Here is a 20579-nt window from a genome sequence, read left to right on the forward strand (position 1 = left end):
ATAGTGGGGCATTCAGCAATCTTTCCAAGCTCATCTTCATTAATTTCCGCTTAATACATCTTTATTATTTCTCACTGCTCCTGCTAAGCTGACTAGATTTCTGTTACTCTAATGCATCCTTTGCATGTCTTTTTCTGTGCCTCTGTATCATTCTCTTCATTTGAGGTGTTTTATTCCACTTTTTACTTTTTATACTAGTTCTTTATATACTAGAGTTCAAATTACTTGAAAATAGGGTTTAAGTTTGAGTCTGTTTTAATCTTCATAGTACCAAGGACAATGCCTTGCACTTAAGAGGAATACAGTTAAATACCTGCTAAATAGAAGAATGATTGTTACCATATTTATTGTATGCAGTATGCTATAATTCAGTAGGTTATAAAAATTTTATATAAGATGAAGAGCATGACATTGTAATGTTTATCTTCCTTAGGAAACTTATTTGAGAAGCCAGAAGGAGAAGATGGCTTTACATTTTCTTTTCCATCAGACACTTCAACTCATACATTTGGAACTGGAAAAGATGATTTTAGTTTTCCATTTTCATTTGGACAGGGTCAAAATTCAATACCTTCTTCTTCTTTAAAAGGTTTTTCATCTTCCTCACAAAATACAACACAGTTTACCTTTTTTTGAGCTAGTCATTAATTCCTTGAATTATTTTACTGTTCTGTATTCATGAGGGCATAAATTTACATTATTGCTTAAAACATGAAGACTGCTTTATTTTGTTGATTAAAGCAGTAATGTTTACATTGTTTGATTATATTTATTGAAATATTGAAGTACTGAATATTTTGGGTTTTGTGTGTGCTATTAACTAATCATTTATTTTGGTTTGGATTTTGTGAGCCATGTTCAGGTAGAACTTTTATTAATCTTAATAGAATTTGAGGCTTTTTTCATTACTCTTTATTTTAAATATTAAGCCTGCTTCTCCTTGGAACCTAAGGTTTTTTCTGGTAGTATTGTTGGTACTTTGATAAGAACAAGAACTGCAGTAGTAACTCCAGAGTTAGTGCTGAAGTGTACTGTAGCTACTAAGAATTTCTTTTAAAATTATTGGGATTCACTTCTGCTTCACTATGTAGTATACAGAGTGGTACTATAATAATAATTTCAAATAATTTATGTTAATAACAAAATCTGTGTTATTTTCTTCTAATATAACACATGGTACAATTCTAATTTTATGAGTCATGCTAATGCCTTCAATGGATAAAAATTAAATGTGAAGGGCAAGAGTAATTTCTGAAAATTGGATTGTTGTATCAGTGGTGATCCTGTTAATGTTTTTTGCTTAAATATTTTTTGAGGAACATTTAAAATTTTGTCTCCGTCAATAAAAAACAATTTCATCTTTATGTTTTGTGTTCAGTATTTTTCAATTAGTTATATAGCTTACATAAAGACATTTAACATTTGATGAACTTCTGTAAACATTTTGCTCAATATCATTGTATTTTGTGCTTTGTAAATTAGCTATATTGAGTTACCAAGTACTAAGGAGTTTGACTCCTTATTTTGATGTGACTGTTGATGAGTTTTTAAACCTAACCCCTTCTTTTCTCTTTCTACCCCACATCTGGTCAAGTTGATCAGAAAGCCTGGTTGCTTCTTCCTTTGGTGCCAGTAGGAAGTTCAAACCACATATGGGAGCCCCCACCCAGCCCCACCCCCTAACTACCATAAAAACTGAAAGCCAATCTTCTTTCCCTACTTCTCAAGCTATTTTTCAGTTCAGCTTAGGAGGCCTGCCCAGCTCTCCCTAGAAGGCCTTAATATATGACTAGAAAAATCTTTTAATACCCTATTGGGATGTGTGGTATCATCAGTTTCAATATGCAGATCAAATTTTGGGTAAGGGTCTATACTGCTTCTTCAGGGTATCTACAAATTATCACAGTTGTATTACATTAAGCTGTCTCAAAGACTTAAAAAGGATCTCCATCTAACTAATGATAGACTTCAAGAAAATTTTAGACTCTGTTAAAAAAGAACCATCAAACTTTCAACAACTGCTTAAAAGATGAAAATTTCAGTTAAAAAGCTGGATTTTCTTTGTTTTTTAAACAGGTATTTATCTTATTGACTCTATGATTGAATTAATTGGTAGTTTTGATATAATAAAGACATTGGCTATATATGAGACAGGAGAAAAAGTTATAATTTGTTTGTTTATTGAGAAATTCAAAACTAGTTTTAGCCTTGAATGATTCAGTGATTCCATGATTTATTTTTACTTTAAATAGAGTAATGTCTAGCACATCAGTATGGTTATATTTATCATGTATCAATAAGTGATATGAAATAAGTATTTTAAAAGTATCTACAGTGCACATGGCATTTTGACAGCATATAAAAGACTAGAACACAGATGTGGTCTTATACTCAAGGAACTTATAACTTGATTCAGTAGACAAAACTTGGGAAATAACAAAAGCACATTATAATAACTATATTATAACGATAATATAACTATGTTATTAAAACAATAATATAATAACTATATTATTATAATGTGACTTTTGTTATAGAAGAGACCAAGCGCTTTAAGAATGAGGGGAAAAAGGTCATCATGGACTGGAAAACCTGGGAAGGATTCACCAAAGAGGTAGAATTGAATTAGGACTTTATAGGTATGTAGATTGTAAAATTTTCAAGTGTAAGACTGATGCTTTTTTAGCCTTTCGTGTTTTTTTTTTTTTTTTGTTACTTAGTTTTTATTTAATAATCATAAACTTAACTCTGCAATCCAGCTAGGCATGGGAGAGAACAAGGAAAACATGGAACCCAAAGGGAACTGCAGCGAGAGCACAAAGATTCTAGGATACTGCGAGCAAATGGGGTGGAGGGGTGCTCTCCTGAGCTACAGAAGGAATGGTCTGGTGGTTAAGATAAAACACAAGTCAAACTTATTCGAGTTGTCCACAGTCAGCAATGATGATCTTCTTGCTGGTCTTGCCATTCCTGGACCCAAAGTGCTCCATGGCCTCCACAATATTCATGCCTTCTTTCACTTTGCCAAAGACCACATGCTTGCCATCCAACCACTCAGTCTTGGCAGTGCAGATGAAAAACTGGGAACCATTTGTGTTGGGTCCAGCATTTGCCATGGACAAGATGCCAGGACCTGTATGCTTTAGGATGAAGTTCTCATCTTCAAATTTCTCCCCATAGATGGACTTGCCACCAGTGCCATTATGGCGTGTGAAGTCACCACCCTGACACATAAACCCTGGAATAATTCTGTGAAAGCAGGAACCCTTATAACCAAATCCTTTCTCTCCAGTGCTCAGAGCACGAAAATTTTCTGCTGTCTTTGGAACCTTGTCTGCAAACAGCTCGAAGGAGACACGGCCCAAAGGCTCGCCGTCGACGGCAATGTCGAAGAACACGGTAGGGTTGACCATGGCTAGTAGTACAGGACTTTCCTCGGCGGCAGCGTCTGCAAAGCCAGCCTTTCGTGTTTTAATTACCTAACTAGTTGTTAGTCTTTAGTAGGATTGCATTAAACAATTATTGAATTAATAGAATTTAACTGAATTGGTAAAGGAGACAGAGCTTTCTAGATAAGGGGACTAATATGATCAAAAGAAAAATGCAATCACATATTTACTATTAATATGTGTAGAGGAAATTAAAGAATAGACCTAACTGGAATGAAGAATAATATCAGGAAATTGAGTTTAATAGATATGTGTTGCAGGAAGTCAGGGACCCCAAATGGAGGGACCAGCTGAAGCCATGGCAGAACATAAATTGTGAAGATTTCATGGACATGTATTAGTTCCCCAAATTAATACTTTTATAATTTCTTACACCATCTTTACTGCAATTTTTGAACATAAATTGTGAAGATTTCATGGACATTTATCACTTCCCCAGTCAATATTCTTGTGATTTCCTATGCCTGTCTTTAATCTCTTAATCCTGTCATCTTATTAAGCTGAGGATGTATGTCACCTCAGGACCCTGTGATAATTGCTTTAACTGCACAAATTGTTCATAAAGCGTGTGTGTTTGAACAATATGAAATCTGGGCACCTTAAGAACAGGATAACAGTGATTTTCAGGGAACAAGGGAGATAACCTTAAAGTCTGGCTGCCTGTGGGCCGGGCAGGACAGAACCATATTTCTCCTATTACCAAAAATGGGTAAGAGAAATATCGCTTAATTCTTTTCCCAGTAAGGAATGTTAATAATTAACAGCCCTGGGAAAAGAATGCATTCCCGGGGCGGGGGCTCTAAAATGGTCACCCTAGGAATATCTGCCTTATGCAGTTGCAGATAAGGGATGAAACACGCCCTGGCCTCCTGCAGTGCCCCCACGCTTGCTAGGATTAGGAAATTCCAGCCTGACGAATTCTAGTCAGACTGGTTCTCTGCTCTTGAACCCTGTTAAAATGTTTATCAATGACAATACAAGCACAACGGGACAGGAAACCTCATCAGTAATGCTAATTTTGCCTTCACCTTGTGACCTTGCCCTGACCATTTGCCTTGTGATATTTTGTTACCTTGTGAAGCATGTGATCTCTGTGACCCACACCCTATTCATATACTCCCTCCCCTTTGAAAATGGCTAATAAAAACTTGCTGGTTTTGTGGCTTGGAGGGCATCACGGAACCTGCCGACACGTGATGTCTCCCCCAGACACCCAGCCTTAAAATTTCTCTCTTTTTACTCTCCAAAAAATCAATGAATCCAGGAGTTGGTTTTTTGAAAAGATCAACAAAATTGACAGACCACTAGCAAGACTAATAAAGAGGAAAAGAGAGAAGAATCAAATCGACACAATTAAAAATGATAAAGGGGATATCACCACCGACCCCACAGAAATACAAACTACCATCAGAGAATACTATAAACACCTCTACGCAAATAAACTGGAAAATCTAGAAGAAATGGATAATTTCCTGGACGCTTACACTCTTCCAAGACTAAACCAGGAAGAAGTTGAATCCCTGAATAGACCAATAGCAGGCTCTGAAATTGAGGCAATAATTAATAGCCTACCAACCAAAAAAAGTCCAGGACCAGATGGATTTACAGCTGAATTCTACCAGAGGTACAAGGAGGAGTTGGTACCATTCCTTCTGAAACTATTCCAATCAATAGAAAAAGAGGGAATACTCCCTAACTCATTTTATGAGGCCAACATCATCCTGATACCAAAGCCTGGCAGAGACACAACAAAAAAAGAGAATTTTAGACCAATATCCCTGATGAACATCGATGCAAAAATCCTCAATAAAATACTGGCAAACCGGATTCAGCAGCACATCAAAAAGCTTATCCACCATGATCAAGTGGGCTTCATCCCTGGGATGCAAGGCTGGTTCAGCATTCGCAAATCAATAAACATAATCCAGCATATAAACAGAACCAAAGACAAGAACCACATGATTATCTCAATAGATGCAGAAAAGGCTTTTGACAAAATTCAACAGCCCTTCATGCTAAAAACGCTCAATAAATTTGGTATTGATGGAATGTACTTCAAAATAATAAGAGCTATTTATGACAAACCCACAGCCAATATCATACTGAATGGGCAAAAACTGGAAAAATTCCCTTTGAAAACTGGCACAAGACAGGGATGCCCTCTCTTACCACTCCTATTCAACATAGTGTTGGAAGTTCTGGCTAGGGCAATTAGGCAAGAGAAAGAAATCAAGGGTATTCAGTTAGGAAAAGAAGAAGTCAAATTGTCCCTGTTTGCAGATGACATGATTGTATATTTAGAAAACCCCATTGTCTCAGCCCAAAATCTCCTTAAGCTGATAAGCAACTTCAGCAAAGTCTCAGGATACAAAATTAATGTGCAAAAATCACAAGCATTCTTATACACCAGTAACAGACAAACAGAGAGCCAAATCAGGAATGAACTTCCATTCACAATTGCTTCAAAGAGAATAAAATACCTAGGAATCCAACTTACAAGGGATGTAAAGGACCTCTTCAAGGAGAACTACAAACCACTGCTCAGTGAAATAAAAGAGGACACAAACAAATGGAAGAACATACCATGCTCATGGATAGGAAGAATCAATATAGTGAAAATGGCCATACTGCCCAAGGTAATTTATAGATTCAATGCCATCCCCATCAAGCTACCAATGAGTTTCTTCACAGAATTGGAAAAAACTGCTTTAAAGTTCATATGGAACCAAAAAAGAGCCCGCATCTCCAAGACAATCCTAAGTCAAAAGAACAAAGCTGGAGGCATCACGCTACCTGACTTCAAACTATACTACAAGGCTACAGTAACCAAAACAGCATGGTACTGGTACCAAAACAGAGATATAGACCAATGGAACAGAACAGAGTCCTCAGAAATAATACCACACATCTACAGCCATCTGATCTTTGACAAACCTGAGAGAAACAAGCAATGGGGAAAGGATTCCCTATTTAATAAATGGTGCTGGGAAAATTGGCTAGCCATAAGTAGAAAGCTGAAACTGGATCCTTTCCTTACTCCTTATATGAAAATTAATTCAAGATGGATTAGAGACTTAAATGTTAGACCTAATACCATAAAAATCCTAGAGGAAAACCTAGGTAGTACCATTCAGGACATAGGCATGGGCAAAGACTTCATGTCTAAAACACCAAAAGCAACGGCAGCAAAAGCCAAAATTGACAAATGGGATCTCATTAAACTAAAGAGCTTCTGCACAGCAAAAGAAACTACCATCAGAGTGAACAGGCAACCTACAGAATGGGAGAAAATTTTTGCAATCTACTCATCTGACAAAGGACTAATATCCAGAACCTACAAAGAACTCAAACAAATTTACAAGAAAAAAACAAACAACCCCATCAAAAAGTGGGCAAAGGATATGAACAGACATTTCTCAAAAGAAGACATTCATACAGCCAACAGACACATGAAAAAATGCTCATCATCACTCACCATCAGAGAAATGCAAATCAAAACCACAATGAGATACCATCTCACACCAGTTAGAATGGCGATCATTAAAAAGTCAGGAAACAACAGGTGCTAGAGAGGATGTGGAGAAATAGGAACACTTTTACACTGTTGGTGGGATTGTAAACTAGTTCAACCATTATGGAAAACAGTATGGCGATTCCTCAAAGATCTAGAACTAGATGTACCATATGACCCAGCCATCCCATTACTGGGTATATACCCAAAGGATTATAAATTATGCTGCTATAAAGACACATGCACACGTATGTTTATTGCAGCACTATTCACAATAGCAAAGACTTGGAATCAACCCAAATGTCCATCAGTGACAGATTGGATTAAGAAAATGTGGCACATATACACCATGGAATACTATGCAGCCATCAAAAAGGATGAGTTTGTGTCCTTTGTAGAGACATGGATGCAGCTGGAAACCATCATTCTTAGCAAACTATCACAAGAACAGAAAACCAAACATCGCATGTTCTCACTCATAGGTGGGAACTGAACAATGAGATCACTTGGACTCAGAAAGGGGAACATCACACACCGGGGCCTATCATGGGGAGGGGGGCGGGGGGAGGGATTGCACTGGGAGTTATACCTGATGTAAATGACGAGTTGATGGGTGCAGCACACCAACATGGCACAAGTATACATATGTAACAAACCGGCACGTTATGCACATGTACCCTACAACTTAAAGTATAATAATAATAAATAAATTAAAAAAAAAATTTCTCTCTTTTGTACTCTTTCCCTTTATTTCTCAGACCGGCTGACAGTCATGGAAAATAGAAAAGAACCTGCATGAAATATTGGGGTTCCCCTGATAGATATGATAGGATTGATTTATAGAGGATCTTGAAATGTTTTGACTTGGTTTCTGAGGCCAATACAGAACTTGTATTTTAATGTCAGAGTTTCAAGAGAAAATAAATGACTAGGAAAATTAAACTTACAATACAGCCACAGTTAGGAGAAATTAGAGTTGGATAAACAAATTAGGAGTCAATTGCAGTGGTCCAAGTGTGTAGTGATATGTTCCAGGTGATAACAACTGATTGTCTTGTGGTTTCACACTGCTGACATCTCAAATTGAAAAAATATATCTTGTTTAAAAGAAATACATTTGATTGAACACCATCTGAGCATAAGGTAAAAGGAGAAAGGAACCAGAGTTGTTTGTGTTTGAATATCATAGCTTATCCAACTAGTAGAGGCATATGCAATGTTTCAAATACAAATCACAAAAATAACTTTGTGTAATCAAATAGCCTTATAAAGATAACTTTTAAAAGAGAATTATTCCCCTAGAGACAAATCAAATATTCTATCACCTTTAAAATAGGAGTTTGTTCCCACTTCTATTCAGTGAGATTTCAGAAATAAGGGGTCTAGCCCCAGAGCTCTCTGTTAAATTTAGAAGAAAAATAGCCACTGTATATTTAATTTTGTTTAGGTCCAAAAAATCTATTTTAATATTGTTAAATGAATTTTTTCTCTATGATTAGAAAAGATATTCTAAGAATATAAGGGTAATACTCCAAAATCAGTTAAGACTCTTGATTTATTGTCACAAGAGGTATATGTATAAGCAGACAGTGGTTCCTGGCACATAACTGCTTCTCAGTGGACAGACCTAGGATCTGTCAGTAGACACACCTAGGAAATATATGTATGTATACTATATCTATATACATGTTTGTCGGTGTATCTAACTACTGAAAACAAAACACGAGTTTAGGCTGATAACTCTAGCAACAAGAGGTTCATCTAGTATTCCCCTTTGGTTTATTTGTAACTTCTTTCTCTGACAAGGAGAAACCTGGCTGTCATTAACTACAATTTATTTGCTTTCTTTTTCAGTCCTAGTATACGTGTAAAGTTCTTTCTAAATTGGTAACCCAGATGCTGTGATAAACAAATTTATCAACTAGGGTATGTTAGTGTTCTGTGACTGCTATAGCAAATTACCATAGCCTTTTTGGGTTGAAACAATAGGAATTCATTCTTTCATAGTTCCAGAGGCGGGGCATCCAAAATTGGTGTTACAGGTCAAAAATCCAGGTGTCAGCAGGATCATACTTTCAACCCTCTAGGGAAGGATCCATTCCTTTCTTCTTTAAGCTTTTGGTGCCTGCTAGCATTTCTTGGCTTATAGCTACATCACTCCAATTTTCAAAGCTAGTCAGAATTCGACAGAGAAATAGAACCAATAGCATCTATCTATCTGTCTATCTCTATCTATCTATCTATCTATCTATCTATCTATCTATCTATCTAATCTATCCATCCATTCATCTAGATTTATTTTAAGGAATTGGTTGTTAAGATTGTGGAGGTGGCAAGTCTGAAATCTGTAGGACAAGCTGGCAGGCTAGAAATTCAGGTAAGAGTTGATGTTTCAGTTGAGTTCAATATCAACAGAGCAGACTAGGGAGGCTGGGAACTCAGGCAGGGTTTCTGTGTTGCAGTCTCAAGGTCAAATTCACTCTTTAGGAAACTTCAGTCTTTGCTCCTAAGGCCTTCAACTAATTGAATGCAGCCTACCCACATTATGGAGAGTTCTGCTTTACCCAAAGTCTACTAACTTAATCATATCTAAAAATACTTTTGCATCAACATCTAGAATGGTGTTTCACCAAACAACTGGGTACCATAGCATATCCAAATTGACATAAAATTAGCCACCATAGCCAGCATCTTCAAATTTCTCTTTGACCTGCCTTCACATGGCCTTCCCTCAGTGTATGAAATCTCTCCCACTGCCTCCCTTTTATAATCGTAAATGTGATTGCATTTAGGGTCTATCTGGATGGATAGTTCAGATAATCTCCCCATTTCAAGATCTTTGACTTAACCGCATCCGTAAAGCCCCATTTTTTCCCATATAGGTAACAATCACAGATTCCAGGGATTAGGTCATGGAAATCTTTTGGGGGGCCATTTTCAGCCTATTACATAAGGTATAGTGTTTGTGTGTATTCTTTATCCAGTTACAGCAATATTTTCCAAAGTTACTTAAGTTAGCTCCTATCTTCTATACCCCCTTACATTTGATTGTGTCATTTATTTATAACACAGATTCATTTGTGGCCATCTACATTCCATCTTGGGTTTATCTGAATTACTTCTTGGTTTAAAAAATTGTATACAGTAAAATTCCTTCTGTAAACCAAAAATAAAATTCTAAGCTTGCCACTCATCTGAACGGATCCTTCCTATCATCAAGGACATTCCAAAATTAACCTGAAAAACTAATTTAGGCCATGATGGGAAGGGAGAGCCAGACAAGACTCATTATACTCTCCTCCCTTTTGGAATTACTGAGAGAACAGGCTCTTAAAGTCTGATAAGAAACATTTACAATCTATTCTCTCTGAAGCCTGCTACCTGGAGGCTTTATCTTCATGATAAAACTTTGGTCTCCACAACCTTTATATAACCAAACATCCTACTGATAATAACTCTTTCATCCAATTGCCAATCAGAATATCTTTGAATCTGCCTACAACCTGGAAGCAACCCCAGCCTCTGCTTCCAGTTGTCTCGCCTTTCTGGACCAAAGCAACGTACATCTTACATGTATTGATTGATGCCTTATGTCTCCCTAGAATGTATAAAACCAAGTTGTGGCCTGACCACCTTGGGCACATGTTGTAAGGATCTCCTGAGGGCTGTGTTACAGGCCATTGATCACTCATAATTTGCTCAGAATAAATCTGTTCAAATATTTTACAGTTTGATTCTTTTTGTCGACACTTTGTGATGTTCAGGTCTATGGGTTTTGACAAATAGTGTCATGTATCTACCATCATAGCACCATACAGAACAGTTCCATCATAGCCCAAATTCCCTAGCATTGAATTTTGTAGTCAATCCCTTCCCCTACTTCCAAAGCCTGGAAACCAAAGATTTGTTTTCTATTCCTGTAGCTTTGTCTTTTCCAGAATGTTATATAAATATGCAATATTTTTTATTTTAAATGCCAATTATTCCTAACCAGTATATAGAAATACAGTTGATTTTTATATACCAACTGTGATCATGCTGAACTCAGGAGGTCTAGCTTTTTTTGTAGAATCTTTGGGATTTTCTATGTAAGCAATCATGTTGCTTACAAATAGAGACACTTTCATTCCTTCATTTTCAATATGCCTTCATGACTATATTCAAAATATGCTACAAGGCTATAGTAATAAAAACAATATGGTATTTGTGTAAAAAAAAACACATAGACCAACAAAACAGAATAAAGAACCCAGAAATAAATCCACATATTTACACCCAACTGATTTGTGACAAAGGTGTCAAGAACATACACTGGGAAAAGAACACCCTCTTCAATAAATGATGCTGGGAAAATTGGATATCTGAATGCAAAAGAATGAAACTGAGCCCCTACTTGTCACCATTTGCAAAAATCAACTCAAGATGGATTAAAGACAATGTAATACCTAAAACTGTAAAACTACAAGAAAACAGGGGAAACACTTGAGAAGGTTGGTCTAGACAAAGAGTTTGTAGCTATAACCTCAAAAGCACAGGCAACCAACCTGAAAATAGACAAATGAGACTATATTAAGCTGAAAAGCATCTGCATGGTAAAAGAAACCAAAGCATCTGCATGGTAAACAGAGTGAAGAGGCAACCTGTTGAATGAGAGAAAATATTTGCAACCTATTCATCTGACAAGGGACTAATATCCAGGATATACAAGGAACTCAACAGGAAAAAAACTCCCATTAAAAATTGAGCTGAGGACACACACAAATAGACATTTCTCTGAAGAAGACATACAAAGGGCCAAGAGATATACGAAAAAAAGTGTTCAACATAACTTATCATCGGGGAAATGCAAATCAAAACCACAATGACGTATCATCTTACTCCAGTTAGAATGGTTATTATAAAGAGACAGAAAATTACAGTGAGGTTGTGGAGAAAAGTTAACTCTTATATACTCTTGGTGGGAATGTGAATTAGTACAGTAAATCCAGAAAACAGTATGGAAGTTCCTCGAAAAACTGAAAATAGAGCTGCCGTATGATCCAGCAATCCCACTATTGGGTATTTATCCAAAGGAAAAGAAATTTGTATATCAAAATTTGTATATCCACCTGCACTAGAATGTTTATCACAGCACTATTTACAATGGCAAATACATGGAATCAAGCTAAGTGTCCATAAATGGATAAATAAAATGTGGTATATAGACATAATGGAATGCTAATTGGCTGTAAAAAAGAATGAAATCCTGTCATTTGCAGTAACATGGATGGAACTAGGAGGTTATTATGCTAAATGAAATAATCCAGGCCTGGAAAGACAGATACTGCATGTTCTCACTCATATATGAGAAAAATTGATCTCATGGAGATGGAGAATAGAATGGTAGATATCAGAGGCTGGGAAGAGTGTGTAGGTAGGAGGCAGGGATAAAGGGAGGTTAGGAGTCGGGGATAAAGGGAGGTTAATTTAGTGGATACAAAGATAGATAGAAGAAATAAGCCCCAATTATCAATAGCAGAGTAGAGTGACTATAGTTAGCAACAATGTATTATATATTTCAAAGAAGCTAGAAGAGAGGACCTGAAATGTGTTCCTAACACACAAAAATGATAAATATTCAAGATGATACCATAAATACATGGACTTGATCATCACACATTGTATGCATGTAATAAGATATCACATGTAGTCCATAAATATGTATAAATATTATATGTAAATAAAAGTATTTTAAAAAGTTTGACTAGATATAAATTTTTCAGCCAGTTTTAATTAATTTTAATTGACAAATAAAAGTTATATATATTTATGGTGTTCAACATGATATTTGAAGTATGTATATATTGTGGAACCACTAAAACAAGCTGTTTAGCACATGCATTATTTCACACACTTATCTTTTTTGTGGTTAGAACGCTGAAAATCTACTCTTTGCAGTTTTCAAATATAAAATACATTGTTACTAACTATAGTCATCAAGTTATACACTAGATCTCTTGAACTTATTTCTCCTAACTAAAATTTTGTATTCTTTTACCAATAGCTCCCCAACTCCCACCCCTCCAATCTACTGTCTGCTTCTATGAGTTAAACTTTTTCAGATTCCATGTATAAATGAGATCATGCAGTATTTGTCTTTCTGTGCCTGAATTATTTCACTTAACAGAATATCCTCCAGGTTCATTCATGTTGTTGCAAATGACAGAATTCTCTTCTAAGGCTGAATAATATTTATTGTATGTATAAATATAAATATATAATATATATATATCACATATTCTTTATTCATCTCTTAATGGACAGTTAGGTTGATTCCATATCTTGGCTTTTGTGAATAATGCTGCAATGAACATGGAAGTGGCCATATCTCTTCTACATACTCATTTCTTGTTTTTTGGATGTATACCCAGTAGTGTGATTGCTGGGTCATATGGTAGTTCTATTTTTAATTTTCTGAGGAATCTTCATACTGTTTTTCATAATGGCTGTACTAATTAACATTCCCACCTACAGTTCTCTTTTCTCCCCCAAAACACTTATCTTTCATCTTTTTTGATAATAGCCATTCTAACAGGTATGAGCTGATCTCTCGTTTTGTTTTTAATTTGCATTTTCCTGATGAATAGGGATGTTGAGCATTTTTTCATATACTTGTTGGCTATTTGTATATCTTCTTTTGAGAAACATCTATTCAAGTCCTTTTGTTCATATTTTTTTAAGTCAAATAGGTATACACATTTTTAACAGTTGTTTTTGAAAAGAGGATGTATAAGGGAGTTGAGGTAGAGGATATATTCAGGGGCTGGCTAACATTCCTATACTTCTCAGTTGCTCTTCAGATCCTAATATTTCCCTGCCATTTCACACCAAACACATGTTTCTGCCACTGCCAGGGTAAGATAAAAGGGCACACCTAAAAACTTATCCCAATGCTGGCTCCCCAGAACAGTGCTGTGATAGTTAATTTTATGTCAACTTGACTGGGCCTTGGGGTACTCATTATTCTAAGTGTGTGTTTCTGAATGAGATTAATATTTGAATTGGGAGACTGAGGAAAACAGATTGCCCTCTCCAATGTGATTGGACCTCATGCAATTCATTGAAGGCCTAGACAGAGCAAAAAGACTGAGTAACGGTGAATTCCCTCTCTCCACCTGACTGTCTTCAAGATGAGACATTAGCCTTCTGCCTTCGGGCGTGGACCTGAACTGGAACTCACACCATTGGCCCTCCTAGTTCTTAGGCGTTTGGATTCAAACTGAATCTGTACCACTATCTCTCCTGAGCCATTTCCTTATAATAAATCTCTTTATCTATCTATATTATCTATATCTATTTCCAATTGCTTCTATTTCTCTGGAGAACCCTGACTAATAGAGTTGTTCAGCTGTGATGGTTTCTCATAGTATTTATATTAGTTTGAAAGATACTTCAAAGTTTTTCTAGCTTTTGTGATGTCTTCAGATTTGGGTTTGAGGAGAAAAACGATAGTCCATGCTTGTGTGCTCTCTTTGTTTTATGCTGTTATTCAGTTTTTGTATTTTTTTACAGATAGCTTTTGAAAATTATTGGAAATTCCATAAAATCTGGGATAATTACATATGCTGCATTCCTGGCATCCCATTTTCTAACCATTATTTTCTTACATAGTCAGCACACTTGAATTATCTATTCAACAAGGTAATTTTCCTTTAGGTTTAGAGAATAAAATATTTGGGACAGAGTTAGGGAGTATTTGCCTTCTTTCCAAAAGAACTAATCTCATAATTCTACATATTATTTTGTTGAACCAGGTTAAATACAATTTTTTGTTTGCTTGTTTGTTTGTTTTGAGTAGAGGTTTCACTCTTGTCTCCTAGGCTGGAGTGCAATGGCACGATCTTGGGCCACTGCAACTGCCACCTCCCGGGTTCAAGCAATTCTCCCGCCTCAGCCTCTTGAGTGGCTGGGACTACAGGCACCCGCCACCACACCCAGCTAATTTTTGTATTTTTAGTAGAGACGGGGTTTCACTATGTTGGCCAGGCTGGTTTCGAACTCCTGACCTCAGGTGGTCCTCCCATCCCAGCATCCTGAAGTGCTGGTATTACAGGCATGAGCCACCACGCCCAGCCTAAATACAAATTTTAAGGGAAACATAAACATAAAACTTAAAGAAATGTGGACTGGGACTGAATAAGATGCTCTATAAAACAAGAAATACATTTTTAAAAATAATTTTTATTTTTTCAGCTTTATTGAGGCAAAATTGACAAAAATTTTATATATTTTTGATACACAATGTGATGTACTGATATACATATGCATTGTGAAATGATTACCACAATCAAGCTAACTAACATCTCCATCACCTCACATGTTTGGCTTTTCTAAATGGTGAAAATATTTAAGGTCTACACTTTTAGCATATTTCAACAATACAATATTATTAACTATAGTCACCAAGCTGTACATTAGGTCTCCAGAATGTATTAATCCTGCCTAACTCTACCCTTTGACCAACATCTCCCATTTCCCCATGCCCCAGTCCCTGGCAATTATCATTTACCGTGTGCTATGAGTTTGGCTTTTTTAGATTCCACATATATGTGAGATCATGCAGTATTTGTCTTTCTGTGCCTGGCTTACTTCACTTAACATAATGTCCACTGGGTTTATCCATGTTGTCAAAAATGCACAAATGACAGAAATTCCTCCTTTTTTTAAAAAAAGAGACAAGATCTTGCTCTGTTGCCTAGTCTAGAGTACAGTGGTACAATTGTAGCTCACTGTAACCTCAAACTCTTGGGCTCAAGCAATCCTCCCACCTCAGGTTCCCAAGTAGCTAGGACTACAGGTGGGTGCCATCACGCCTGCCTGATTTTTATTTCTTTGTACAGGCAGGGTCTTGCTATGTTGCCCAGGCTGGTCTCAAACTCTGAGCCTCAAGTGGTCCTCTCACCTTCTTCTCACAACATGCTGGGATTATAGGCGTGAGACACTGTGCCTGGCCAATTTCCTCCTTTTTAAGTGCTGAATAATGTCCATTGTGTGTGTGTATGTATCATATTTTCTTTATTTGTTCATCTGTTAGTGGACATCTAGGTTGATTCCATATCTTGATTATTGTGAATAATGCTGCAATGACCATGAATAATGCTGCAAAGAAGAGATACCTCTTTGACATACTGATTTTATTTCTTTTGGACATATATCCAGAAGTGGGATGGTAGTTCTACTTGTAATTTTTTAAGGAACCTCCATACTGTTTTTTATAATCACTGTACTCAGTAACATTCCCATCAACCATGTATACAAGTTCCTTTTTCTCTGCATCCTTGCCAATATTTATTATTTTTTGTCTTTTTGATAATGGACATGCTGAAGCAGGCCTGACCTGCCTGGACCCTGGGGTTGTGAGTGCTGGGACAGACTTAGAGTCTGGATCTGCAAGGATGGTTCTGAAACCAGAAGCTGCACAAGCTGGTCAGAGTATGGGGTAGGCCAGGAGTCTAGGTTTGCAGGGACAGGCCTGGCACTGGGGTTCACTGGAGTGAGCTTGGTGCTGGGGTTTTCAGTAAAGTTGGGTGCTCATACACTCTCCTCTCATGCAGAAGAATCTCCCTCTGTGCTGTGAAACTTGGGCTGGGAGAGCAGTGGCACTGGCAAAGTAAAACTGTCCTTCCTACCTCCTTTAATGCATCTTTTTTTCATTTCTGTGGTTCACCCAGGTGCTGTAATCTCTCACCCGGATTCCTGAGCCCTTGTGAATGCATTTTCTTATGTAGATAGTTGTTCAAATTGATGATTCTGCAAGGGGATAAGCATTGGAAACTCCTCTGCTGCCATCTTGCTGGAAATACTTATCTTTGACATTGAAATTTAGACAGCATTTTGAAACTCTTAGACTGGAGAAAGTTTATTTAAATTGGTTTTACTTTCTTGACAGTTTGAAACCATACTGTCACTATGCAGAAATCACTTGACTTGGTTATAGTTTACGTTTTATTCAATATTAAAATATTAGGTGCCTTAGTATTAGGTATTAAGGCAATTCACAATTTAACTGACTTTACTTTTATTCACAGTTCTGTGACATTTTTAACAGTGTAATTTATATTAAATTTAAACTTGGAATGAAATAACCCTCTACTTGAACATTATAGCTTTAAGGTACTTAAGCATAGTCAGAAAATAAGATGTAAACGCTACTGATTAGAGCAGATTGGAATATGTAGATTTATATTATGAAAAGCAATGTTCTCTCTACTACCCTGCTGATTCAAGGCTATAAATTATTTTTAGTGGAAGGAAAAGATAAAGATTAACTTTTTATTTATTCCAACTGGGTGGGTATTAGAATTTCAAGGGCCTGAACATGTGACTGATTGGAGCTTGCATAACTGCTAAATGACCAGATAGTGCCAGTAATTTTGACGTGACATTAAAATTTTAAAAATAAAGTTTTTCTGGCCAGGCGCGGTGGCTCATGCCTGTAATCCCAGCACTTTGGGAGGCCGAGGCGGGCGGATCACAAGGTCAGGAGATCGAGACCATCCCGGCTAACACGGTGAAACCCTGTCTCTACTAAAAGTACAAAAAATTAGCTGGGCGTGGTGGCGGGCGCCTGTAGTCCCAGCTGCTGGAGAGGCTGAGGCAGGAGAATGGCGTGAACTCAGGAGGCGGAGCTTGTAGTGAGCTGAGATCGCGCCACTGCACTCCAGCCTGGGCGACAGAGCGAGACTCCGTCTCAAAAAAAAAAAAAAAAAAAAAAAATACAGTTTTTCTGATATTTTGAAGGAATGAATGAAAAAGTGATGTGTAATTTAAAGATGGTAAACCTGACATGTTGATGCTTTCCCTTTGAATTTCAATTGCTGCCCTATAACTTGCCTTAGAGGCTGAATGGCTCATTTAAAAACATTTCTATTGCCTTGCTTTACATTTGCTCTTGATTTCTCCGAAGTTGACACAAGTCACATGCAATTAAATTTATATCCCTGGTGGACAGGCTCATCCTAATATCCTTTGACTCACACCCAGGTTGTTTGCAGCTTGGCAGTTCTGCTTCAAGACACATCACTTTTTATTTTTATAAAGTATTTTAAAATAATGCCATCATAGAATTTGTAATATACATTGGTAACTGAAAAAATTAAAAAAACTAGTACTACATTGTTATATATAATGTGTATTCATTCAACTATGTCAAAATATAAATATACAAAAAGATTGAAATGAAATGCCAAAATGTTAATTAATTTTTTTCTGTTTAAAAATTACCGTTTATATATATACATATTTGCAATATAAACTATATACTAGATAATATTCTTGTATCAATGTTAGATTTTTTAGATGTGATAATGGTATTATGGTTAAATAAGAGAGAATGTTTTTATTAGAAAACACATGTCTGCAACTCACTTTCAAATGACTTTTTTTGTTACTAACTTTAATTTTTTCCCTCATTTTAAAAATTGTGGTAGAATACATATAAAAAATTTACCATCTTAGCCATTTTAAGTGCATAGTAATGGTATTAAATATATTCATAATGTTGTGCAACAATCACCATCATCCATCTTCTTAATTCTTCATCTTGTAATACTGAAATTCTGTGCCCATTAATCAATAACTCTCCATTCCTTTCTCTCCCCAGCCTCTGGCAACCACCATTCTACTTTCTATCTTTCTGATTTTAACCATGCTAAGTACCTCGTATAAGTGAAATGAAACATTATTTATCCTTTTTGTTACTGGCTTACTTTACTCATAATATTCTCAAGGTTCATCTATATTGTAGCATGTCAGAAATTCATTCACTTTTAGAGATCAATAATATTCTATTGCAGCACATACCACATTTTGCTGATCCATTTAATTACTGATGGATGCTTGGGCTATTTCCATCTCTTGTCTACTGTAGCTTGATTATTGTAGCTTTGTATTAAATTTTGAAATCAAGAAGTGTGAGTTTTCCAGGTTTGTTCACCTTTTTAAAGATTGTTTTGGCTATTTGGGGTCCCTTGAGATTTTATATGAATTTTAAGATAGCTTTCTCTATTTCTGCCCAAAAAAATAATAATTGGGATTTTAATAAGGGTTGCAATGAATCTGTAGATCATTTTGAATAGTACTGACATCTTAATAGTAAGTCTTCCAAGAACGTGGGATGCTTCCAATTTATTATATCTTCTACAATTCCTTTCAGTAATATTTTATAGTTTTCAGTGTATAAGTATAACCTCCTTGGTTAGGTTTATTTCTAAGTGTTTTATCCTTTTTGCTGCAAATGGAATTGTTGTCTTAATTTCCTTTTTGGATTGTTCATTGTAGTGTATAGAAATGCAACTGATTTTTGCTTGTTGTCTTTGTGTCCTGCTCCTTTGCTAAATTATATATTAGCCCTAACAGTATTTCTAGTAGAATCTTCAGGGTTTTTTACATATAAGATTATATCATCTGTGAACAGAGGTAATATTATTTTTTCCTTTTCAATTTGGATGCCTTTTATTTCTTTTTCCTGTTTAATTGCTATGGCTAGAATTTTCAGTACTATGTTGAATAGAAGTGGTGAAAAGCACGTATCCTTGCCTTTATTTCTGATTGTAGAGGAGAAGCTTTTAGTATTTTACCACTAAGTATATTGATCCTTGTGGGCCTTTTATATATGCCTTTTATTATGTTGAGGTATTTTCATTTTATTCCTACCTTGTTGAGTATTTTTTAAATCACAAAAGATGTAAAATTTTGTCAAATGCTTTTTCTACCTTATTTGAGACGATTATGTGGTTTTTGTGCTTCCTTCTGTTAATGTGGTGTGTTACAACTGGCTGATTCTTGTATGTTGAACGATCCTAGCATTCCAGGAATAAATCCCACTTGGTCATAGTGTATAATCCTTCTAATATGCTGCTGAATTCTATTTTGTTGAGCATATTTTCATCAATGTTCATAAGGGATATTGGTCTATAGTTTTCTTGTATTGTCTTTGTCTGGCTTTGGTATCAGGGTAATTCTGGTCTTATAAAATGAGGTAAGTGCTTTCACAGTGTTTGTGGGAGTGTAAGTTAGTTCAACCACTGTAGAAGACAGTGTGGTGATTCCTCAAAGATCTAGAAGCAGAAATATAAATTGACCCAGCAATGCCATTATTGGATATATACCCAAAGGAATAGAAATCATTATATTATAAAGATACATGCACAAGTATGTTCATCACAGCACTATTTACAATAGCAAAGACATGAAATCAACCCCAATGGTTATCAATGATAGACTGGATAAAGAAAATGTGATACCTGTACACCATGGAATACTATGCAGCCATGAAAAGGAATGATATCATGTCCTTTGCAGGGACATGGATAGAGCTATAAGCTGTTATCCTTAGCAAACTAATGCAGGAACAGAAAACCAAACACTGCACGTTCTCACTTATAAGTGGGAGCTGAACTATGAGAACACATGGACACATCAGGGTGAACAACATACACTGGGGCCAGTCATGGGGGCAAGGGAAGGGAGAGCATCAGGAAGAATTGCTAATGGATGCTGGGCTTAATACTTAGGTGATGGGTTGATCTGTACAGCAAACCACCATGGCACACATTTACCTATGTAACAAACCTACACAC

The 20579-nt window shown here is 36.2% G+C and overlaps 3 protein-coding genes across 8 annotated transcripts in view; 2 read left to right on the forward strand and 1 right to left on the reverse strand.

Annotated features, from left to right (window-relative positions):
* The window catches only part of C7H14orf39 (chromosome 7 C14orf39 homolog), an 81135-nt gene extending 79616 nt beyond the window's left edge, over positions 1-1519 (forward strand). For 5 of the 6 annotated variants that reach the window (XM_050797798.1, XM_050797792.1, XM_050797793.1 and 2 more), the window contains one exon: positions 434-1334. In XM_050797798.1, coding sequence (XP_050653755.1) covers positions 434-636 — 203 coding nt within the window. In that variant the 3' untranslated portion in view covers positions 637-1334. Of the gene's footprint in view, positions 1-433 lie in introns of all 6 variants that reach the window. The other variant, XM_050797794.1, reaches the window with a different exon arrangement.
* DHRS7 (dehydrogenase/reductase 7) overlaps positions 1-20579 on the forward strand; it is a 977513-nt gene that overhangs the window by 695629 nt on the left and 261305 nt on the right. The window lies entirely within an intron of this gene.
* Positions 2696-3463, reverse strand: LOC126958985 (peptidyl-prolyl cis-trans isomerase A-like). Its single transcript, XM_050797819.1, has one exon. The coding sequence runs from the start codon at positions 3411-3413 to the stop codon at positions 2916-2918; it is 498 nt and encodes a 165-aa protein (XP_050653776.1). The 5' UTR covers positions 3414-3463; the 3' UTR covers positions 2696-2915.

Source organism: Macaca thibetana, chromosome 7 (genome assembly GCF_024542745.1).
Source record: "Macaca thibetana thibetana isolate TM-01 chromosome 7, ASM2454274v1, whole genome shotgun sequence".
Taxonomy (NCBI): domain Eukaryota; kingdom Metazoa; phylum Chordata; class Mammalia; order Primates; family Cercopithecidae; genus Macaca; species Macaca thibetana.

Bases quoted from the DNA above. Each gene is read 5' to 3' on its own strand.
- LOC126958985 (XM_050797819.1), bottom strand. From the start codon at position 3,413: ATGGTCAACCCTACCGTGTTCTTCGACATTGCCGTCGACGGCGAGCCT.